The 25718-nt window shown below is 36.6% G+C and overlaps 2 protein-coding genes across 7 annotated transcripts in view; one reads left to right on the forward strand and one right to left on the reverse strand.

Moving 5' to 3' along the window:
- Positions 1 to 3: 3 nt before the first annotated feature.
- Positions 4 to 20713, reverse strand: LOC136825479 (uncharacterized). Its single transcript, XM_067082011.1, has 13 exons — positions 20475 to 20713; positions 18041 to 18169; positions 17359 to 17516; positions 16250 to 16632; positions 15801 to 15912; positions 12742 to 12991; positions 4512 to 4578; positions 2990 to 3088; positions 2570 to 2739; position 2393; positions 1781 to 1925; positions 566 to 762; positions 4 to 282 (listed from the first exon to the last, which is right to left on the reverse strand). Exons 2-13 carry the CDS (start codon positions 18163 to 18165, stop codon positions 4 to 6), a joined length of 1986 nt encoding a protein of 661 aa, XP_066938112.1. The 5' UTR covers positions 18166 to 18169; positions 20475 to 20713.
- The window catches only part of LOC136825477 (serine/arginine-rich splicing factor 6-like), a 37801-nt gene continuing 23454 nt past the window's right edge, over positions 11372 to 25718 (forward strand). For 2 of the 6 annotated variants that reach the window (XM_067082001.1, XM_067082004.1), the window contains exon 1: positions 11372 to 11517. The gene's annotated coding sequence lies outside the window, so the exon portion shown is untranslated. Of the gene's footprint in view, positions 11518 to 23160; positions 23734 to 25718 lie in introns of those variants that run through there. The other 4 variants (XM_067082000.1, XM_067082003.1, XM_067082005.1 and 1 more) reach the window with 3 other exon arrangements.

Below are 25718 nucleotides of genomic sequence, written 5' to 3' on the forward strand. Positions count from 1 at the left end.
TATTTAAATCTGCAATCTATGCCACATTTCCACTTTGGCCTGGCGCCTCAGAGCCTGACCCCAATGAGTCAGCCTCGGGTCGAGAGGGTCACCGGGCACGTCCTTCATGCCCTGATGATCACTTCCTTCGCCAACGCTAGGGTTCTCTGCGTCAGGGGTCAAGACTGAAAGCGGCCCCTTTGCTGCTGCGTTTCCTCCTCCGAATAGATCCTCTGGGCCAAGTTTAACAGAGCCTAAATGGGCCTCTTTGGCGGTGAGGTTGTGGCGGACTCTGCCGTGAATCTGGAAATAAAGGTATTTCGTTTGTGGTCAAATACTGCTAAGGCCTGGAAAAACGGAGGTACGGACAGAGTTCCAACGTTCGGTATTAGAGGAAATGTCTTTAGAGAATGAACAATTATATAGGCCAGGGAAAACTGCCGATGGAAAGAGTGCCAAAGGTTCAGGATTAATTGTCATAATGAAGAGGGAAAAACAGATCCTGGAAGAGAATTCCAAAACAACTGCAGGTAAGAAACAAACTTTCACTGAGTCGAGTAATCAGAGGATGACTGATTCACTTTACCTCAAGTATGATGGAGGAAAGGTGAACCTTGTCCTTGGGAACGTTGACCGTCAACGTGCAGTTTCTTTTCGAGATGGCTTCCCAACCCTGAGACTCATCGTACCCAGCAGGTCGCAGGAGTTCCGTCGGGGGCAACTCGTACTTCCTGCGGGAGCTTTCGATCAGGTGCTCCGCCTTCACCCATATGAATGCCTTTGCTACACAAGAATGAGAAGATAAAAGGCACAACATTGATATTTCCCTATGGGACATGACGCAGATTTTTGGCATAGGCATGGTTATTACCAGATAACCAAGGTTATTAAGTAAAATGTATCAAATGTAAATTTTGATATTTTTCCCATTAAGTCGTCACTGGGATTTATTTTACGACCATAGTTGTAAATCCAATTTACAATACCAGTTAAAGAAGACGTTTACACTTGAATCTGTAAAATAGAGCAAAGGACGGAAACTTGGATTTTCTCGTTGTGACATGAAGTAGGCTGGCACTATACTGTTTCTGCGATTCCAGTTTGTGGTAATTGAAAAGAAGATTTAGAACTGTATTGAGGTAACCGATTTTTGGAATGGCAATGGTTATTGCCGTGTTGTAGTTTCTGATAATGAATTTTAAACATATGCAGAAATTAAGTCTGTAGAATTAAATAAAATAGATAAACAAGATTTTGGCATATTGATGTCTAGGATTTCTTGGAATGCCTACCGTTTTTTTTTTCATTCCAGTTTCTCTCTCTCTCTCTCTCTCTCTCTCTCTCTCTCTCTCTCTCTCTCTCTCTTGGCAGTGAGAAATTATTTTATCCCCTTCAACCTGTGAATTGTAATTAGCTCATGTATTGCACGTTCTCTCTCTCTCTCTCTCTCTCTCTCTCTCTCTCTCTCTCTCTCTCTCTCTCTCTCTCTCTCTCTCTCTCTCTCTGTAGATAGTGAGAAAATATTTTATCCACTTCAACCTGTAAATTGGAATTTGGTAATATACGTTCTCTCTCTCTCTCTCTCTCTCTCTCTCTCTCTCTCTCTCTCTCTCTCTCTCTCTCTCTCTCTCTCTCGGCAGTGAGAAATTATTTTATCCCCTTCAACCTGTGAATTAAAATTAGCTCATGTATTGTACGTTCTCTCTCTCTCTCTCTCTCTCTCTCTCTCTCTCTCTCTCTCTCTCTCTCTCTCTCTCTCTCTCTCTCTCTTTTAAGTGAGAAATTAACAACGTCCCTTTACCTTTGGACGATTTGACAGCCCCTTCGCCAAACCTCTGCACTCTGACGTTCCTGACTTGCATGACGTCAACGCTAAAGGTGTATTGCCCGAAAATGCGTTCGCAACAGGACAGGGCAACCAGGGCCATGCCTAAATGGTCTTGCAACTGTTAAAAAACAAAAATCAGAAGAATAAAAGGGGAGAGATGACTTTGAGGATTGGTATCCTGTTAAGTGTTTATGAACTTATTTTTTCATTTTGTTTTTACTTACTGAGAACTCTCTCCCCTAAATGGTCTTGCAACTGTTAAAAAAAATCAGAATAAAAAGGTAGATGAGAGTAGAAATGACTACTAGGATTGGTTCCCTGTCAAATGTTTATAAATTTATTTTATTATTTTGTTTTAACGCACTGAGATTCTGAGAAATTCTCCATGCTATGAGGATTGGTACCCTGTCAGGTATTGTGATATATTCTTTTTATTATTTTGTTTTTACATACCGAGACCTCTCTCTCTCTCTCTCTCTCTCTCTCTCTCTCTCTCTCTCTCTCTCTCTCTCTCTCTCTCTCTCATTACCTCGACCCTTGCCGAAATTGCAATGGAGAAATTCTCCATTCTATGAGGATTGGTACCCTGTCAGGTGTTATAATATATTCTTTTTATTATTTTGTTTTTACTTACTGAGACCTCTCTCTCTCTCTCTCTCTCTCTCTCTCTCTCTCTCTCTCTCTCTCTCTCTCTCTCTCTCTGCAATGGAGAAATTCTCCATTCTCTGTCAGGTGTTATAATATATTCTTTTATTACCTTACTGAGACCCTTGCCTCTCTCTCTGCAATGGAAAAACTCTCCATTCTCCCGACATCAAATCCTGAGCTTCGAGGTGGGGCACTATGGCATGACCCAGTGCCAAATGGGGCAACGGTCGTTTGGTGTTTGTCCATAACGATGCTATGAAGGATCGACCCATCAGCTTCCGGGCCTGTGGGAATAAGTAAAATTTTGTATGGATACGCATGTATTAGATTGAAATGTGCTGTATGCATATTGCATATACATGTAGGCAAACAGATGAAAAATTTATATACATGTATGTTTATTTATATATATATATATATATATATATATATATATATATATATATATATATATATATATATATATATATATTTAAAAATTACACACACACACAGAGTGAGTGAGTGAGAGAGAGAGAGAGAGAGAGTTATTACCTTTATGCTTGTTTTCGCTTCGAATGAATCCGTGTTATGTCTCATCCCTGGCTGGAATCCCTTAATCCAGTTTTTCCGTTGTCCGGGATTTAAACGGACCTAAGAGATTAAAATATTACTGAATTTATTCTGTGCATACTTGAAGACCATAAGCATGTATGTGTGTATATTTATTGATGCAGTATACGTAAAACAAAATCACTAGTACTGCGAATTACATCGCATCAGTATTCTATAAGAACTGGACAGATCTCGAATGCATTCTCTATACATTATTTTGAGTGATTCTGATCATCCTCTCAAGGTCCAAAGTTCCGTACAAGGACGCAGTTAAAAAGAATGTCACTGCGTCTCGTTATATCAAGTCAAACACTGATTGCGCTTAAAACTTTCGCTTTAGACTGTTCATACTTGATCCTTTTATAATTAATAAAAAATGATTTTGGTAAATATAAGCAAAGAAATAGTATTCAGTTTTATACATATTTTATGTTGGCATGATTATCCTTTCCGTTGTTCATAGCGCTGGGTATGTTGTTTCAATTTGTGACCGGATTATCCCGGATTACTCTTTCCTTGCAATCCTTTGATATTTAACCATCTGGTGGTCCTTGTTCCTTTTGTTCACCTTTTTGCCTTTTTGCATGAATAAACGTGAAGTCGCTCGTTGCTGAACTTCTGCCTGTTATTCCAAAGGTATTAACGTATGCTGAAGAAATATTCCAATACAAGTATATGGAAGGCTATACAGAATTATACACAAATATGAATGAGGAATGTTAATACATACATATACATACATACGTACATACATACATACGTACGTACATACATGTATGTATGTATGTATGTATGTGTTATCTTTAGATATATCTTAAATCAGATCTTTATTCTAATTTAACATACCATTACGCTATATCTTATCACACATTTTCCAGTAATCTTTGAGACTTTCTTCATATTATTTTGGGAAACCGGATACTTACAATCAGTTACTCTCGCCGTTAATATTTTTGTCTAATTACTTTTTTACTAGTTTTCCGAGGTCTTTGCAGTACTGTAAACAAAAATGCGTTATACGTTGTGGTTCCAAACACTTGAAAAGCTAAACAAAAGCGTTCAGAGACTGCAACACCAAGGTTTATCATTTATTCCTTTAACCACAAAAGGACCCTTTTACTTAGAACCTAATTATTTCATACTGAAATGGTATGATTGTCATTTCATTAAGCGAGGAATGAGAGAAAAATCATTAGGAACAACCAAAATTTACTCAACGCTGCTTCTTGAGAAAAGGAAGTACAGTCAATGACAAATTAGCCTCGGGGTGAGATTTAGAAGGGTAAATATAGACTTGGCAGCGTTGTATTCTTTTCCTCAAGCGATCTTAGAATGTTTGAAAGACTATAGTCGTAAGACCATTCTGTGTTAAAGTTTTCGTACAAATACAAATGTATGATTTTGCATAATCACTAAAAGACAAACAAAAGAACGGAACCAAAAATATAACCGCTACACCCACCTGCAGGTCGACAGGGGTATTCTTGCCCGGGGGTAAGTCCGTCACCTGAACGATGTCAACGTCTAGCCTGATGAAACATACACAAATTATTTTGTATATGTATATATATATATATATATATATATATATATATATATATATATATATATATATATATATATATATATATATATATATATATATGTGTGTGTGTGTGTGTGTTTGTATGTATAATACTATATATTATACAAGCAAGACAACACCACAGACCAACACAACGAGAAGACAGGCCAACAGATAACAATATACTACCAAACTAACTTTAACAACGAACTTAACAACAACAGCAACATCAAGAAGATCATTAAAAAGATTGTCAAGCCACGAGCGCCCTATACCGACATAAACATACGGGTGTACTGCAAACCAAATCTACTTGCATCACTTGTAATGAAAAGTGGCACATGCGCACCCACACCTAAGGAGATGACTACCTCTGTGGTTTATGAATTCACTTGCCCCCAGGAGGAATGCAGTCCTTCACGAGAAAACTACATTGGCAGAACATCTGCGCTACAGTATTGGTTATACATTCTATTTCTACATCTTATATCCCTAATAAAAATGATTGATGTCCTCTACCTTGACCTTGGATCCCTCTTCTCTGTCGAGCAGACGGCAGCGAACGGTCGCCTTATGTCTCTGTATTTAAACTTGGTTTGCTCGTGGCTATCAAAACTGCTTCTGTTATTATTATGTCCCGATATGAATTGGACCTGTATTTTATTTTAGTGTTGTTTATCAAGGCCCACAGAAACACAGAAGCCATCTTCCAACACTACACAGACAAACACGACAAGAAACCATCATTACAAGACTTGATAAACAACACTAAGATAAAATACAAGTGCAATTCATATCGGGACATAATAACAACAGAAGCAGTTTTGATAGCCACAAGCAAACCAAGTTTAAATACGCAAACAGAAGGTGACCGTTCGCTGCCGTCTGCTCGACAGAGAAGAGGGATCCAAGGTCAAGGTTAACAAAGCAGAGCGGAGCCACGCCAGAACACCACACACGAAGAAATCAATAATGTTATTAGGGATATAAGATGTAGAAATAGAATGTAGAACCAATACTGTAGCATAGTTTTACCATGTAATAAGTAAATATTTTGTAAACAACTAACCACCTCATTGTAAATTGTAAACCAAAATTGTAACAGAGAAATATGGCAACACCCCCCCCCCCACCGCTAATCCAATCCTGCCGGTATAAATGGAGCGAAGGACGCCTGTATTTAATATAAATAGTTCTTGCTTGAAAAAGCCTTAGATTGGGCGAAGCGGGACCTAGCAATAAATGGAAAATACACCACGACTCTGTATACTTATCCAGAACTTTGAAAAATTATTGAAAACAGAAGTAAGGAAATATGAAAAGGTGTGCATCAAAAAGTCAATGCCACAAAGGCGATTGCCTACAACAAAATATATATATATATATATATATATATATATATATATATATATATATATATATATATATATATATATATATATATATATATATATATATATATATATATATATATATATATATATATATATATATATATATATATATATATATATATATACACAAACACATATATATATATATATATATATATATATATATATATATACACACATGTGTTTATATATATATATATATATATATATATATATATATATATATATATATATATATATATAAGTCGAAAATATAATTTTGAAAAATATCTATGAGAATATACAAAATAAAAAGTAAATTTCTAAATTATGGTTTCCCTTGACTATTTGTTTCCCACTGAAATCACTGTAGAAATAATTTCTTTGTTCAGTTCATGTGGATTTTGAGAAGTGTCAACGTCCTAAATAATAATAATGATAATAATAATTTTCGTTTTTATGCATTGTCTCTTATCAATTTAAAGTTTCAGAAATAGACTAGGTTATTTATAAACGGGCTCTTTCTCTAGTCATTGTTTGCTTCCCTCAAGTATTTTCGCCAGGTATTATAAAGAGGTCGGATTATCAGCGCTAATCCACGTGACCTTTTAAACTGTCGTAAACAACGATTGTTTTGAAGTATGGTGAAGGGACCTAACAGGACCCACTTTGGAGGAAACTATAGTGGGTCCTGGGACATACAAACCAAACACGCACGTACAAACAAACATACACACACAACACACACACACACATTATATATATATATATATATATATATATATATATATATATATATATATATATATATATATATATATATATATATATATTTCATGTGTGTGTGCGTACACCCACATGTTATATATATATAAATGGTAATAATTGATAAAAGTTTTCATTGATAAAACAAAGATATCAAAAGGAAAAATTAAAGACGTTATAAGAAGGAAAAACGGAGACAGGTGTTTTGCACAATTCTCTGCTGTTAATCATAGCTGACCTTTCTCTCTCTCTCTCTCTCTCTCTCTCTCTCTCTCTCTCTCTCTCTCTCTCTCTCTCTCTCTCTCTCTAGAACACACGTCTCACCTTTCTGTTGGGATATGTTATTTTTCTCTTAACAAACAGCGTTCCTCATGAGTATGTGCCTGCCTGTGCATTTGTATTCAGGATAACTGATGTCTCCGTGTTCATGCATGCGTGTAAGAAGTACGTTCTTGTGCACTGATGGACGCGTGTGTTTTTGCTCGAAGATTCGTGAGAATGCATGAATTAACTTGTGCTTGCTCACACTTATACACCCTGTATTTATCTATCTATCTGTATGCACCTTGTATCTATTTATCTATCTGTCTACCTGTCTATCTATATGCATCATCTATCTAGCCATCTATCCATCTATATATATATTGTAATTTATATATGTATAGTATATTATATTTATATATATATATATATATATATATAAAATATATATATATATATATATATATATATATATATATATATATATAACTGAATCACGAAAATATGGAACATGATGAAAATATAAATAAAGATAAAATCCACGAAGGAAAGGGAAACACCGGAGTGCTGCGAGGCATTTCGACTCTTTCGTCCTTTACTTAGCAGACTGAGTAAAGGACGAAAGAGTCGAAAGGCCTTGCAGCACTCCAGTGTTTCTATCTATCTGTATGCACCATCTGTCTATCCATTTATGTATCTATCTATCTGTATGCACCATGTATCTATCCATCTGTCTACCTAACTATCTATATGCACCATCTATCTATCCATCTATATATCTATATATGCACCATGTATCTATCTATCTGTCTATCTATCTATCTATCTATCTGCACCAGCTATCTATCTATCTATCTATCTATCTATCTATGATGACTGATAAACTGACATATAATGCGAACGTCAAAACGAATGATATAAATGATCAGAAAAATGGCAATTGATAACCGAACATAAGCGCAACCCCTCAAACTTATGAAAATAATATTTCTTTGTAAATTAAAACAAATATTCTCAAGAGTAAGATCCTGTGCCGACATCAGGCCGGCTTAATCTAACAATAACAGGTAAAGTAATTATATGAATATTAAAGCAAGGAGACAAAAAACAAATCAAACAAAAATGAATATTTCTTCAGTGGCACTTGGAAGTAATGGAGAATGTTAAGACATGGCTGTTTGATCCTCGTCACTCATCCATCAACTTTTCCGTGGAAGTTTATTTTGACACTTGTCGGTTCTAGTTCTGCAGAGCGGTTGGTCGTAGTCCTTGGGATAACAAAATTATTGATACCTCATGTCTAAGGATATGTTTTGCTTCTACAAAAGCACAAATGACTTGAAGTTTTTGATGACTGCCTGTATCTGTAGTGTCTGCTTGTCTGTATGACTCTCTCTCTCTCTCTCTCTCTCTCTCTCTCTCTCTCTCTCTCTCTCTCTCTCTCTCTCTCTCTCTCTCTCGTTTGTCTGTGTATATGTGCTTGTGCGTGTTTACAAGAAAAAAAAAAAGACTTTGTATGGGCGATAATAGCTGGACTGGACCCAGAAGGATTACGCCCAGATTATAAAGTCCTTGGGGAATAGAAGGGATTATTGTAACGTTAACAAGTTCGTAGGCTTATAAGCTCATTTGCTATTCCTTCACCTTCGGGCGTTTTGGTTGTTTTGCAGTATACAAGGTTTCGAAGTCCGTTTACCGGTTTTTCCAGATGGAAGGGAAGCAGCAAGGATTAATCCTGGGAAGCAGTTTCTCACTGAATCTTACGCACAGTCTACAAGCACTCGATAGAGAATTGTACACAATGAAATATATGGGATTAGCGGGAAACAGATCGGAATGACGAAATGAAGTCATACAACGATTCCATTAAGACCTGTACTCCATCTTAAAACGAGATCCGCGTATTATATGTTTGATAACGACTACTGTGGGATTCTGATTTCTCTCGGAATAGAAAATAAAAATTACTTGTTTATTTCTTGCCAGTGGAAGACGATAAAACATCAAAGAAATATGGTTAAATGGCCTTTTGCTATTCGTTTAAAATGGTTGATCTTATGACTAATAAAATGCTTCTCATATTATTGGCAAGACAATGAAGTACAAAATTCATGATTCTTATACATCTGAAAGTCTACAATTGAAAGTTTCGATACTTCTTATCATCCATATTATAACCGAACTTTCCGAGACAAATTTGCAAATAAAGATTTTTTTATCAGTAATATCTTAAAAATGATAGTTTGTGATATCTTGTTGAACTGCAATGGTCTTGTGCCAGCACTGTCAGTACTCCTTGAGTCACAAGAGTTGGTGTGGATTTTGGTCTTACTCTGAGGCGTGACCTTGACCAGTTAGGGTAGGACCCAATACCCGAGTTTAAAACGGAGCCTTAAATCTTCTGAGAGTCTTAACAATAACACGTGGTTGGGTTAAGGATTATAGTTCTTTCTTTTCTTCTACGACTGATTAACTGGCCTGGGTTCAACCATGGCTATGGTTCAACACGTGAGTTAAGAGATTAGAAGACTTGACCACACAGTACTTTTGGCAAAACTCCTCAAAAACCATGCCACGTTTACGAAGCGTATAAGATTTTTTAAAATCTTCCGGTAATAAAAATTAATAGGACTTTTTAGTTGAAAAATAATAATTTCATGGATAAATCTGTATAGGAGTTCTTTCAAATCCTAGTTCAGCGTAAATGGCATACCATGAATTTTGTACATTTAACACCACTGTATTAATCTTTTTAGGGTCCGCCCTGCCACTCGATTTTAGTCCTACAATAATTATTTTCGAATTTATCTTCTCAATTACAATAACTGTTAAAATACAATAACTTAAATAAAGTTTAAACATATAGAAATATGAAAGGGTATATTCATTCTCTAAGCTTACACAATCACATACGCGTGGGCGGCTTCAGCAGGTGTTAGCACATTTGCTTCTGTATATTAAACCATTTTATCTAACTGTATTACCGTTTAAAATGACGCTGCGATTTTAGTATGCACTCATATTTTAGACACGTCTACCCGTTTATTTTGCTAAGAACGAAGAAGCTCTGATAAAAAAAAAAATCGATAAGAAGATTGTTACAAACCCGCGTTAGGCCTCATGAGAAAATGTGAACAGCGAAGTCTTCAAAACATCTGTTTGTTGATAAAACTGTGAGAGTTCGTGTACTGTACTGTATACCATCGCTGGCTCCTGATTAATCAGCTGCCTTTTGCTTCTAGGTTTCATCACTTACGAGGCTATGTAACAAATACCTCTGCAGAGAGAGAGAGAGAGAGAGTATGCACACAAGCGGTATTTATAAATTACATAACATCGAGCTCGGCACTTGTATAAATTTTGGACGAAATATTGTTAATAATATATCGAATAATTTGGATATCTTATTGTGGTTCACTTCTGAAACAACTCTCCTTCCTAATTCATTATTTTCCTTTAGAAAAATAATGAATGCCAGCTAGTAAAGTAGTTCTTTTATTAAAATCAGTTTATTTAACATTGATGCAACATTCAAATTTCCATAGTTGCTTTCACAGAAATTTTGATAAATGAATAAATTCAACTTCGGCCCAAACCTGAACACAGATTATATACATATATATATATATATATATATATATATATATATATATATATATATATATATATATATATATATATATATATATATATATATATATATATACTGTATATGTGTGTTAGTGTGTTAAAGGCATATTTCTCTCTTAAGCCATTTTCATTATTTTCAATGGAATTATTGACGAAGAAACATATATATATAAATATATATAATATATATATATATATATATATATATATATATATATATATATATATACACACACATATACACACACACACACATATCACATGCATACATACATACAGAAAAAGCTACAAATGTAGTTTAATATCCAGTTCGTGTCAGTTCGGGAATATCACCGAAGAAGAATTGTAAGTGCAAATTGGATATTAAACGACATTTGTAGCTTAATATTCATATATAAAATGTCGCGGTGATATAATCAAAATTTATATATATTATATATATATATATATATATATATATATATATATATATATATATATATATATATATATATATATATATATATATATATATAAATATATAAATCATGGCGTAACTGAAAGCTATCGTTCATTTGATATCATACGTATTACAAAATACCTATGTACTCATATGTTTTTGTTCATGTACCAAATCTCAAGGTCCAACGTTATCCGTGAATTTGTCTTATTTATAAGAATACTGACCTGCCAGCCGTACGATTAAACCATTCTTATAGGCTCCTTTTGTTCACATTTGGGAAAACTGAACGTACGGGGTATATTTGAGTCAGTTGACCGAGTAGGGGTCAGTCGTTAGCTTTTCTTGACCGTGATCGTTTCAGCTACCCCTTCTTGGCCACGAAGTGTAAACAGTGCCTTTTGGCTTCGACTGAGTGGCATCGTAAGCTCCTTAGGTAAGTTAACAATGCTTTTGTTACTTAGTGATTTCCTATAGTATATTTGCATCGTTCTTCACCGACGTTTATAGTATCTAGCAGTATTTCCCGTTCAGTTTATTTGTGAACTGTTTATTTTTTTAGAATTATTCTTATCAGGTTTTTTTAGTTTGTCAGAAATTTTGGTGAAACTTCATTTTGTATTTAACGAGGTTTGCCTTGACTAGATTTACTTTTTACTGAATTAAAAAATTGTGAATTTGTTGGCTGTAGAAATTTTGTTGAATGTTTTATCTACTGGCCTGATCCAGGAGATAGTTATATATTTATTTTCTTGTAGCCACTATTGGCGTGTCAGTAAAAGACACTGAATAAGGATCGTTCGGAAATATTGCAAATCTTGAATGATATTTAATTTAACGAAGGTACTTAAGTCTTATGTCGTTTTTTCCGGGTCCGGTGGCCTAGCTAAAGACTCTATGCTTGACACCATGCAATGATAGAACCAGTTGTAATCAACGCACTTTTATACATGCTTAAATGCTGCTTAAGGAACATGAGCTCTTTCTGGCATAAGGCTTACATAATCGAACATGTGTGTATCCGCTTTCTCAACCGTTATTTTGCATGATAGGTTTTATACTGAGGAAATTCCATTATTTCATTCAAACTACAGTATGGAGTTGACAACTGTTATCATTTTCTAGCGTGGGATTGAAACTTGTGGTAAGATTTTTATCTTTACGACTTTTTTTAAGTGGGTGTTGTCGATGTGCAGCTGCGCAATTCAGTTATTCTGAGTGACACTAGTGTTGGATTTCACATTAAAATTAATCTGATCGCGTTAGCACTGGAGCTTCTGAAGTCAAGACGAAGAGATACGTACGTTCGATCTCTCTCTCTCTCTCTCTCTCTCTCTCTCTCTCTCTCTCTCTCTCTCTCTCTCTCTCTCTCTCTCTCTGTATTTAGCAAACGTAAGAGTGATGTTTTCTTCATCCGCCGAGATTATTTTTGGGGACCCCCATTCGGTCCATCAGTCGGGTTCCATTTATTCGTCAGTTAGTTTATAAACTTCTCGAATAACTTAATCTTATGTCATAACCGCTTCTGAACAGACTAATCTCTAATTTCAAAACGATGTCTCAGAGTAGTTATTAAAGTCACGTTCTTTAAGAATACGGTACCATAACGATAAAGGGTAAAAAAACTTACATAATAAACAAAAGAACGCTAGACACTTACACCTTGTCGTTCACTCGGTACCTAAGGGCCACGACCAAACTCCCGAAGGAGTACCACACTGGGTTGGTCTTCGTGTCGACTCGGCTGCCATAGGACGATATGGCCTTCAGCGTGTAAGGACTCCTTATCTTGACGGGGGTGGTGTTTCCTTCGGTCATGTATTCCCCTGCGTATTGCACGCCGCCGTCGCTAGTAAATATACTGCCGAAGGCTCCTCCTCTCCGCTGGGATTTCTCTCTGGGAGAAAATTCTGAAGGAGGAAATTTATTTCTGGAGTGGATATGGAGCTCTCAGAGATGGAAAGTATTGTTGCAATATAATTAATTGTCATTTCTGAAGTGTTAGGAGGAAGGGGAGAGGTTCAGGTAAAAGTAGAAGAGGTGTTAGAACGGGGTGGGGAGAGAGGGGGGGATGGGTCACTGCTTTTAAGATACAGGTGAATCACTCAATGTGAGTGGGGAAGTTCGACGCTCTTTTGAAGAGCCTGTGCAGATGTGTGAAGGGACTATAATGTGGATGTTTTCTGCACAACGATCTCATCTTTTCTGGAATCACCCACTGAAAACTGCTTGATTTTGAAGCAATTTATTACTAACAAGGCTGGAAGGTTAGAGAGGATGATGAAGATTAAAAAGCGTTTGTAAAATGAAGTACAATGAAAGGCAGAAATTATGAGTAGAACCATCTAAAATTTCCTAAAGTATTATGACTTTTAGGTAATTACTCAGCGGTTTAACAGGAATTGATAAGTTTCTTTAGTTGTAAGAATTTTACCTCCATGCTAGTATTAGGCATTACTTGAGGTTCTTCGCAGCGTGCCTTCGGCCCCTAGCTGCAACCCCTTTCGTTCCTTTTACTGTACCCCCTTTCATATTCTCTTTCTTCCATCTTATTCCACCCTCTCCTAACAATTGATTCATAGTGCAACTGCGAGGTTTCCCTCCTGTTACACCTTTCAAACCTTTTACTTGCCAATTTCCGTTCCAGCGCTGAATGACCTCATAGGTCTCGGTGCTTGACCTTTGGCCTAGCTTCTATATTCAATTCAATCCATGCTGATATGACATTAGTAACTGTCCAAATCACATTATCAGTCATTCTCGAAGTGAGGTTTATATTTAATGCGAGTTTAACATTTTAATTAGTAGGTGAAGAATGTGAGCACAGGTGTATGAGACGGTTTTTTTCACAGGGGATTGAAGGTATAATTTCGTATTAATTTGTTTTTAGCAATTATATAATTTCGATGTCGATGACCTTTGTTTTACAATATGGCCAATTAAATCGGAATCAAGGTCTCCTTAATGAATTTCTTTGGGAACATCCTGTTATCCTTTCCTTGGTTGTGAATTGTGTTAATGGTAACCTTCTTTTTAATATTACTGATCCCCTGTATCATTACTTTACCATCGATGTCATTTATAGCTCTCGTGATCATATAGGTATCCACGGTAAAGGAATTCTAGAATGAGATCTATTGCGCGTAGTATTCAGTAAACCTCGGTTAGGACGGACCAGAGGGATGTTCCGTAAAGATTATCTTTGTTAGACGTTCAGGAGCAAAATATCCAAAATGGCAGATCACGTATCAAAGACGCGGCGTCATTTTTATAATAAGTGCGAGTGGTACCGGGGATGCAGCAAGAAACTTGAAGTTAGAGGCGTTCTGGGGAGGCAGCAAGAAACCTGATTACGTTAGTAATATTGCACTTTCCTTTTTAATGTGTTTGGATATAGAAAGTGTCTGCATTTGCGTATGTTTACATGCGCACTCACACACATTAAAAATTGAATTCCCTTTAAATGGCTTATGTAGGCTTAGTGTTAAAGGAATGTTAAGATATTTATTTGGAATTTCTGATGATATTTTATTCTCTCTCTCTCTCTCTCTCTCTCTCTCTCTATCTCTCTCTCTCTATCTATATATATATATATATATATATATATATATATATATATATATATATAGAGAGAGAGAGAGAGAGAGAGATGTAGAGAGAGAGAGAGAGAGAGATAGATATGTATATATATGAGAGAGAGATAGATCCAATATATATATATATATATATTATATATATATATATCTCTCTCTCTCTCTCTCTCTCTCTCTCTCTCTCACCCAAAAATTTCTTTTATATCTTAAATAAAGTGAGCTATTTAAAAGGAATTCGATTTTTTTCATCATCCGAATAAACTGGTGTTCTACAGAAGGCATTTTGGGGCCAGTAATCCACATTTAATCCATCGTATATCCTGGCTATAGGCCGTAAATAAAATGAATCACTGAACTTTCTCGTAAAGGGGTTAAGATAGTGGGATTTGAATTTTGACCTGAGGATTCACAGAGAGGGATTTACAAAGCAGCGATGAAATTTCATTTAGAAAGTTGTTAATTTCTATTTGAACTCGTCCGAGATGGGCATCTCCTTGAAGTATTTTTCTTCCTAATACCGCCTACGGCAAGTTATTTTCGTTACAACTTGACAGCCTTTTCCAGGCAGGTATCTCAGTTGAATTTTATAGAACCTGGTGTTTTCTAATAACGCTCTTATAACACGGAAATATGGCTGATAACTTCGGCTAAATTACAATAAAAACATCTTGTGAATATGTTATCTAGACGCTTTGCCTTTTCTTATTTTTAAGAAGAAAAAGTATACCATCGCTTCCCCAGACCCACCCATTCCTGGGGCCTCTACAATAGGCATTGGAGGAGGCGCCTCTCCCCCTCCCCCCCCCACAATCTTCTCCCGGTTTGAACCTTGAACTGCGAATTGAGCCTACAGTGGGACCTTTTGGTTCTTCCCTGGTACCCTCTCGGGATTGGGGAACCCAGGGGCCCAACGCTTGAATGACGAGGCCTCGTGCGGAGCTTCCCGCGGAAGCCAGCTGAATTTTAAGGTTAATATAGGGAAAGCGAGACGTACTTTTACGTCTGTGAGGGTTAATTACCACTTTAGGTAGTACAATAAGATGAAAAATCAGGTCTGACCCCATGGACGGGTATGTATAAATGCACGAATATATGAAAATGAAATGAAATTCAGTAATCTGTTTACCTGTAACTTTGGAGATCGAAAAATGCGACAAAGTCGGTGAAGACTGGACAGGAGGCTTTGCAGCTTCTTCAGGAGACAAAAATTTCATAGGCCTACGGTGGCTGTGCTCCAGCTGAAAGATAAAATATACTTGAATCTCGGGGGCCATTATTCATTCTTTATTTATTTTAATTGGTTTTAGATTCTTTCAGTACCATTTTCGCGTTCGATTTCAAAGGAATAAATTTGCCTTGGTTATTCTATAATTCAGTTGAGATGTGTAGGTATTTTGTAGGTACGTTGCAGTAACCTACTGGTAATATTTCGAATTTGAGACAGGTACACTTCTGTATATACGTATGCACACGTTAACAATTTTATATCATTTTTCTCCAATTATTTAACTTTCCCCTTTTTTCAATTAACTATTCACGAACAAAAAAACGGGAACGAACCTCCTCTTTCCTCACATGAATGAGCGGCCTCTTCCTCCTGCCGGAGGAACAGGAACCTGGAAGGTCAGGCAAAGATACTGTCTCGGAGAGGCTGGTAAGAAGAGCATCGTACTGAGACGAGTTGGTGATGCTGGGGTTGCTGCCGGTACTCCCTACTGTGTGGAGGCTGCCCTCGAGGCTCGTGTTGTTGCTGTTCGGAAGGGTTCCCGAGGTGCTGCTCGAAAAAGAAGTAGCTTTGCCCGCTCGCGCCCAGTAGCTGCGTTTGCTACTTGTGATGCTGGCCACTTCTTGGTGGCTGCCAGCAGCATCTTGGGATGTGCTCTCCGCTTCTTGGGAGATGCTCACAGCATCGCAGGAATCTTCTGATTCCAGGTCAGGGCGGTGAATAGTCTCAGATTCTAAGGAAGACAGAAGAAGAATCAACTTCTCTTACAGGCTGCTAAAAGATGGAACGAAAGGTAGACAATTTTACGTCATCATATGATAAAAGTCAATGGTTTTCAGTCTGTCATCTTGCGATTGTTTAATTTGGTGCCTTTTCCACAAAGCAGTCACAATAATTTTTTCCAGGTTAAGTCACTAACCCTGATAACCGCGAAAGTATTATTACCATTGTTGTTATTATTACTCTTATTCAGCATGGTTACACATTTACGCGGGGACAAGCCAGAGAGGCTATAATTATAAGTTATAGAAGCTTCCGCACACCCCTCTTGCTTAGAGGCAGCGCATAAGTATGGCAATGTCTTAAATGGAATAAGAGGCCTGGTGTGGTCCCCTGGATTCTGTATAACCAGCTGAGACGCATAACTCAAGCTTCCACGGAACGAATACCCATCATTTCAGTAAACAGAAATATTATGAATATCTCTCTCTCTCTCTCTCTCTCTCTCTCTCTCTCTCTCTCTCTCTCTCTCTCTCTCTCTCTCTGGCAAAGCTTTGAAATTCCCATCCAGCTTCTGTTTTTCCTGACTAATAACTTGCTTTCCTTTAAGAGGCTGAATGTGTATCGATTCTGTGATTGTTAAGACCCATTACCATTTTGGTGTTGCCTTCAGACCTGCCCTACGAAAGGGCATTCGGTTGCCTGGCACGTTGGCCTTTACTCATAAGAATGCACTCACCCGGCTGTATTTTAATCACTACAGTGGAAGGAACGACCATGGGGTGACCGAGATGGCGACCTCCTTTACTGTGGACATACGAGACTTCTTCATCTTGTTCGTCTCTGTTCGAAGTTCGATCCTCATCGTCCTCTTCTGAGTCGTCTGAGTAATTCACTCTGGAAGAAAAGACAACTTCACATTTTCTTTTAAATATCTTATAAATATCTTCATGAGGAAATTTTGAGAACTTTTAGGTAAACGTTGCCACTAGATAAACACACACACACACACACACATATATATATATGTGTGTGTGTATATATATATATATATACATATATATATACACATGTATATATATATGTATATATTTATATGTCTATATTATATATTCATATGTATATATGTTTATATGTATATATATGTTTATATGTATATATATACTATATATATATATATATATATATATATATATATATATATATATATATATATATATAATGTGTTTGTATAAAGTTATGAATCGTCGCGAAAATTTAAAAATTTTTAGGAAAGACTTTTCCTCTAACTAAAGAGATCTAACAACTCCGTGTCAAAAGTTAAGTATATCCTAGTTTAACCAGGCTGGCCCGAATCGTACTTATGTACCTTCAATTTTCTGTGTCGCAGTTGTCAAAAGTGCTCAGAACGCCTCACTTACCTTGAGGAGACTGTCCTTCTTAGCCGGAGGTTGCGATGAACCGATTTCAGAGGCTGATGCAGAGACTCGACTCTTTGAGGTCCTCGACCTCTGAGCCCCAGACACTCCGTGCACCATCCAAACATGGCTCTAGGGAGGAATCAGTGAGTAACACGAAAGTGATTCAGAGATGGCTAGACCTGGGCTAGAGCACCATTGCCTTGTGAATGAATAAATGGGTGAATGATTAACTAGTCCTTGCAGGGAGGTGAATGAATGATTAATGAGGCATAGATAAAGCGAGCTTTGGCAACGATCCCATGTGTGTGTGGAGAATCTAGTTAATAGATAAGGAAGTTGTCGAGATAGATACATATATATATATATATATATATATATATATATATATATATATATATATATATATATATATATATATATATATTATATATTTATATTATTTATATATATAGTGCTACGGCAAATTGGTGTTGACAGATGAAAGGGAACCTATAAATGAATGAAGAAATGGGTAAATAGATCATAGATAAATATGAGGACTTTTAAAGTTATATCTAGAAAAAAAAACTAATACATAGGAGATACAGAGGTAACTGAAGTTGCATGAACCAGGAAGTGCATTTGTAGCTTGAGCAGAAAATATTTCTGTTACGAGGCTTAGATCATACAATAAATAGATTTAGTAACCAGAGTATTTACAAAGCCTGCTAACATGGTTTAGGACCCAGAATAGACCGTTCGTCAATGTATTTGTTTCTTTTTTAAATGAGACTAATTCTTTCATTATCTCTTCACCTTGGCATTATCACTAATTATTTTAACAAACGATGTCTTATATATATATATATATATATATATATATATATATATATATATATAGAGCAATATGATATATATATATCAGGCGCACCTCTATATCTCTATATATATCTCTCTCTCTCTATCTCTCAGCAACCCAACTCCCTGCGCTCACAAAGTACAAAGATAAGTGATCACTGGAATGTACGGTTTTATGGCTTAAGATAATGTCTGTACAAAAGATGTAATGTGACTTTTCTTCTTCTTTAGGGGCTCCCAAGTTCAGGAGTTAATGCACTCTCTCAGTTCTGGCTCCATTTTTTTTTTTTTTTTCACACAGTCGATCTTTTTTTTTACGCTACACATTTAGTAATGGATTACACAAACCCGGCTTTCATTTGTTTTAAGTCACAAGGCAACACCAGATGTGCAGTAAATATCTCATTGCCATCTAATTAATTTTATTACTAAAGATAAGCCTACCATTTCACTGAGAATGTAGACTCTCAGTTTTATGAGTGGCGCAGTTAAGATAATGTCTTTTTTAAAAAATGATAAAAAAAGCCAACTATGAAAATGTATAAAGACTTTTCTTCTTCTTTAGGGGAATCATACCTCATTTTAAGGAAATTTAGTTAAAAAATCACACTTCAGTTTTTCATTTGGCACAAAAGTGAGGTAATGTAAGATTTTTTTCACAATGAAACAGTTTTCGATCTTTTTTTGAAAACAACCTAAAATATTTAGTAATGGATTATTACAAACCTGGTTTCATTTTGTTTTAAGTCAAAAACAGACACATTACCAGATAATGCAGTAAAATATCTCCATTGCCAGTCTAATTAAGTTTTATTCCTAGAAATTCCCTTTGTTTTATATAACCTTTTGCCAGTAAGATAAGGGGACAAAAGTGTGTGAGATATATGTAGACTCTCAGAACATATGATCATTGTTTAATTTCCCTTTTTAAAAGGTACTCGCTGTCCCTAAAAGTAATATGCTTGACGGGTGAGTGATTTATAGATAAGAACTCCTCACATATTACCAACAGTTTTTAAGGGCACACACCATTATTAAGGATGAGCTCCTAAAGAAAATCACAGAAGACTTTTTGTGAAGTTGGAGCAGTAAATACTGAATAGAGCCATAGTGGTAACAGGACCCTGTTTCACTTAGGAACTGCAAATATGCCTAGCTCTTTAAAACTAACACTTCTCAACCTTTTGTTTTTGTTATCTGGCTTTGTGTAACGTTTAACAGCTACGCACCCCACTGCGTAAAAAGGTTATAGACTTCCGTTCTCGATGTGTGGTAGCCGAAAAGATATTCATGCGTCTTTCCAACTAACATTTTTGTAACGGACCAAGTCTTATACACTTGATTGTAAGAATAAACAAAATTATCTAGAATCTGCGTTCTTAGGTCAAAGGTCATATCAACGAACATGTTTTGAAATGATTTCTGTCAAGTGGGAACAAGAAGTTTTAAGTTACTGCTTTCCAAAACATACGTCCTTAATAAAATAACATACAAATATGAAAAAAAAAATAGAAAATCGTAAAAATTATGGGCAAATTATAGAATATGAACAAACCATGAAATTACATGCAAGCTTAGATTATTCACAAGATCATACCTTAGTAAGCCTTTCTGCACTGGTTCGTTATGGAGTAATGATGGCTTTTTTTTTTTTAAACTCAAACAGTGTGGCAAATAAAGTCAGTGTGAAGTACCTCTTCCTACGAGGACTACTCTCGTTGCGAGTTTAGGCCTACGGCTCCATTAATTCCAATTCCAATTTGACGCGTCTCCACTCTTTGATACATTGACAAAAGTGTGAATTAGTTCGACTTCACAACTACTTCTTATCTCAATGATCTTATCGCTTTCTAAGGCCTTCCTTTAGTCTTATCAGATTTGACTATAATATTTGGCGTTATTATTCTCCAAACGTCCTCATATGGATCAAGATTTGGTCGTATAACCGCATTCAATCTGTGGCTCGAGAATCAGCCCACAAAAAAAAAGAACCCTTGTGGGAAGACTAACTCAGTTCCTTCAAAATTTTGCGGAGAGTTACCTGATCCAAAAACGGTATACCAAGTGAGCTGAGATGAAATGCTAACACTGTATATATAATTCAAAAGCAAATCACGAACAATATAGGTCTCATTGCTGTATAAAAAAGCTCAAGAGCTGACTTCTTTCGCAGGGTGTGGTATGTGATGATTCTAATGGCATGGAACTTTTGGCAGAACGTTTCTGCCCGTTTATGGTTTTTGCTACTTCACGTTTTAGCAGTAATTGATCAGAGCTAACATTTGATTAAACTCTAAGTTAGTTGTGTTCGAATTCTCACTGGCCGTGACTGGATTGGGTTATGAAATTTATGCTTTAGGCCAAGCATTACTTGGTATGAGGTAAATTACATTTATCATTATTCTTTCTTTTTATCCCCATTCCATCTTTTACGAACGATTATCTTAGAGTGAGACCAGCCTACGTACCTCTTTGCTGACACCTATATGAAGTGAGTGTGTGTTATGAAGTGAGTGTGTGTTAGAGGGAAGTTGATCTATTCATGATGTGTTCTTTCACCGATTTGCTTTTTCGTTTACCGAACATTGATTTGGAAATAGTCACAACAGAACAGTTTGAGAGAGAGAGAGAGAGAGAAGCAAAGGTAGCAAGTAATCATCCCAGATGCTTTTATATTATTATTATTATTATTATTATTTATTATTATTATTATTATTATTATTATTATTATTATTATAGCTTCTCCTGCGGCCTTAGCAACAAATAGAGATCTGTGGGATATGCTGTTAGACCGTGTTGGCCCTCTGCCAGCACGTACGGATTCTTTCTTTTCCTGAAGTCTCTTAAAAAGTGTGACCCTTCCAAGATTATAATATCGTAGAAATACGAAACGGTATTTAAAATGCAGCTCGGAAACTTGCAAACTCAGGTTCCCCTTCTTAAAAAAAAAATGTATGTGGTTTTCCTCTCATATTTACCATGGTCGAGAACGAGTTCGAGTGACTGACGAATAAGTGTGGTGAAACTGGTTCACATACCGAGACCCGATATAACGGAGGCTTCCTACCTGATCGTGTTGTTCATGCCATTCATTCAGTTTACCAAAATATAATGAATTAGGTGTAAGGGTTTAGCACGTATTGTGTTATGTTACGTTGTTTAAAAAGAATGAATAAAAAGAAGCAAGAAATGGGACCTGTATGAATGTCTCACGTTAATTATCGGTGCTTAGCAACTAAAGTAATGAAAGAAATGTCTGCCGCATGCCGTCCGGCCACAGGCACGCAGTGAGCTGTGAGTGGCTGTGTAGTATGCGAATGTGTCGGGACAGAGAATGAAAAAACTATTGGCTCCATTACGTTGTAGGTAGCAACACTACCTGACACTGCCAAGTACAGATACTAATCGAAATATAAACAGTCTGGAGTTATTTGTGGTATGCATAATCTCGACAGTTGTATGAAAGATCGCATCGAGAAAATATCCCAATCTAAGTGTAGCTGTACGACTGTTTTAGCTTCGTGTGATGAAAGATGCATAGGGGTGCCCTGCATGATTACCATCCATATCAGAATATCAAGGTCGTACGTTATTACTATTTCAGCAGAAAGAGATAGTGTCACACGTAGCTAATTCCTATACATTGACTGCTGCATTAACTGCTGTGGCATTATTTTACGAACATTAATTTTGATAAATTGAGTGTTCATTTGTTTAAAAACGGTTGCTTTTCGTCGGCTTCGTCATCTTATTCGTCTCTTCCTTGATTTTCTCATTATGTTAAACTCATCTTTGTTCAATTATTCGATGTAGCTAATATCGACAAGCGTAAATTTTTGGCAGACCGACATATTGAAGGGATATTATATAATCTTTTACAAGAGTTTAAATTTATTTTGTTCCAATATTTTCGAAGCGGTTTTAGGGTGGCTTGATCTGGAAATAGAAATTCTCGTAAACTGAAAGATATTTGTCATGCCTTGTGCGATGACTGTTAATGACACTGATATTGTATCAAAATGACTTCATACTCCATAATTCGCTAAACCTGTCAGTAAATATTTTAGTTATAATTTCTGAACCATTTTTCCAACCTTTCGTTCAATGTCTGGAGAAAGTTTCCAAATGCAATATATTTTATCAGTAATAATTATTTGTCAAAGGTATTTTGGTATATACCATAGTAATTATAGGTAAAATATTTAATTACGGAAATTCATACTTAACTCGAAAGTGTATAGCTTTAAGTATAGTTGAAAATAGAATAGTATATTTTGGTATGGTACTATTTACATTTAGTACCAACAGTTGCCGCCAGAGGTTAGCACGTGGACGTGGAAATTCCATTCTAGTAAAGAGTAGTAACTACGGCCAAAGACGGTGAAGATAAATGCTGCGAGTATAGTGCTTTCGTCCCCGAATGTTATCGTGAGTATGCGGAATTGTTGAGTCAAACCCCCCTGTGCTGTCTTTGAAAATAAACCATTTCTGTATATGTTGTAATGAGGGTATTGCGAAGATGCTGCTCTGAGTCACCGAGACGCCATCTTGAATTTTGAGTGACAGGCGTGAAAGGTTTTGTTTATTAAATGGCTCAGTAGTAAATTTGCCTTCCAGTACCTGTCGGTCAGAGTTGGTAGAATTTAAGCCAGATAAGGGTTACAGTCGTTCGCGGTGACCATCGCAAGCATCATACTGCAGAGAAACCGGGATAGGTCTTGTCTAACTCGACCATATCGAAGGCGGCGGTATCATATGGGTTTCGTTGGACCGAAAGTAGCCAAAGCCTGAAGTTGCTACGTTAGATTTCGGCAGTCGGTGGGACAAGCCTTTTAGAAACCAACAGTGTGGAACAGGTACGGTAGTTCAGGGAGTGGAAGAGACGCATGACCACAATAGTCTACTAGGCATAGTGTTACCTTGGGCTGACGAACATTTATTCAGTGCAATTTTTCATTTAGAGTCGTCGTTAACGAGTTGTGGGCGCGTCGCTCGGTCATCCAAACTACCCCCATATTCTGTGAGGCTGCCCCACTTTTCGCTATTTTAGTAATGTGACCTATGCGGTATTATTTTATAAGTTGCCAATACACACTATGAAATTGTAACTTACATTTTTGAAAAGAGCTCTTCATTCTCATTAATTTGAACCCCATAAACACTATTCGCAAATGACAAATAAAAAAATTAGATAATTTACGACTTATAAGGTAAGAATACCCCTCCCCTCCATAGCTAATACGGCAAAATTGTAACCAGTCAACACCCGTTGGTGAAGTTATATTGGTATTTTAAGGTTCTTTTAGTGCCCTATTATTTCACAGTCATTTTTGCATGAAAAACTCAAAATGGTTTTTTGTGCAAAAATGGCTGGCTGGAGTCTTATTGGCAACTTGTAAAATTTTACCACGTATGCTAGGCCTAGTAGTGTTCGTTTCAAAATAGCGGGCAGTAGCCTATGCTGGGTAGGGAGATAGCAAAAACTTTCTTAGAATAAAAGTTAGTTAATCAGAGCTGGTAAAATTTTGTAAGTTGCCAGTAAGACTCCAGCCTGCCATTTTTGCATGGTTTTACGGTAAAATTTTATAAGTTGCCAATACAAAATACAACATAAGCTAGGGTAGGCCTGTTTGCTGGTTACAGTTTTGCCGTATTAGCTATGGGAGGCGGGGGCTGTATTGCCTTACCTTATGAGTCCTAATTTGATGACGAGCTCTTTTCAAAAATGTAAGTTACAATTTCATATGGGTAATTCTAAGCCGGCTGTTCGTGATGAGCTAAACAATGGCAACTGACGTTTTCCTGTGTTATTTTACTTGCTTTACAAGAATTTAAAGTATATAATATTTTGTCGGCCGGCTGTAACTAAGCTGTCATTGACCTTTGAAGACTACGCGGCTTCAATTGCCTAAGGCAGGTAGGTCTAAGCCAGCATTCCGCGGCAATACCCCTACCCCTCCATAGCTAATACGGCAAAATTGTAACCAGGAAACACCCCAAAAAATACCAACATAACGTACCCTAGAGATGTTTACTGGTTACAATTTTGCCGTATTAGCTATGGAGGTGGGGGGCCAGGCTTGGCGCGGAATGCTTGCTTAGACCTACCCTGCGTTAGGTAATTCAAGTCGTGTTGTCTTCAAGGTCAATTACAGTTTAGTTACAACCGGCCGACAAAATATTACTTTAAATTCTTGTAAAGCAAGTAAAATAACATAAAAAATGCCAAACAAACAGCTGGCCGTAATATTTTGTCAGCTGGCTGTAACTAAACTGTAATTGACCTTTTGAAGACTACACGACAGGTCCACAAGAGGTGGATCTAAGCCTTATGTAGTCTTCAAAGGTCAGTTACACTGTAGTTACAGCTGGCCAACAAAATATTACTTTAAATTCTTGTAAAGCAAGTAAAATAACTGGTTTTTCATGCGAAAGTGGCCAGGAAATGATAGGGCACTAAAAGAACCTAAAAACACCAACCCAATTTAACCTAGGGGTGTTTACTGGTTGCAATTTTGCCATACTAGTTATGGAGGGGGGTTAGGCTTACCTTATAAAATTGTAATATGATTAATTTTTTATTTATCATTTGCGCACAGTGTTTATGGGGTTCAATATAATGAGAATGAAGAGCTCTTTTCAAGAATGTGGGTTACAATTTCATATCGTGTATTGGCAACTTATAAGTAACATACCTGGTTAATTTCTGAGGATAGGTTTTAGGACGACAGGATCAAGCCTTTCCAGTGGTTAGTGTTAGCCTACTTTGGGGTCCAGTGCATGGTGCCCTAAGTGAGGTTAGGAAAGTAATATCTGGTGTGGTCAGGTCATAGCTTTTTGT

The sequence above is a fragment of the Macrobrachium rosenbergii genome, chromosome 37 (assembly GCF_040412425.1).
Source record: "Macrobrachium rosenbergii isolate ZJJX-2024 chromosome 37, ASM4041242v1, whole genome shotgun sequence".
NCBI lineage: Eukaryota > Metazoa > Arthropoda > Malacostraca > Decapoda > Palaemonidae > Macrobrachium > Macrobrachium rosenbergii.

Bases quoted from the DNA above. Each gene is read 5' to 3' on its own strand.
- LOC136825479 (XM_067082011.1), bottom strand. From the start codon at position 18,165: ATGTTTGGATGGTGCACGGAGTGTCTGGGGCTCAGAGGTCGAGGACCT. The intron at 16,633-17,358 runs GTGAGTGCATTC...TGTCTTCCTTAG, and splicing joins AGTGATTAAAATACAGCCGG to AATCTGAGACTATTCACCGC. The intron at 2,740-2,989 runs GTAATAACTCTC...TTATTCCCACAG, and splicing joins AAGCGAAAACAAGCATAAAG to GCCCGGAAGCTGATGGGTCG.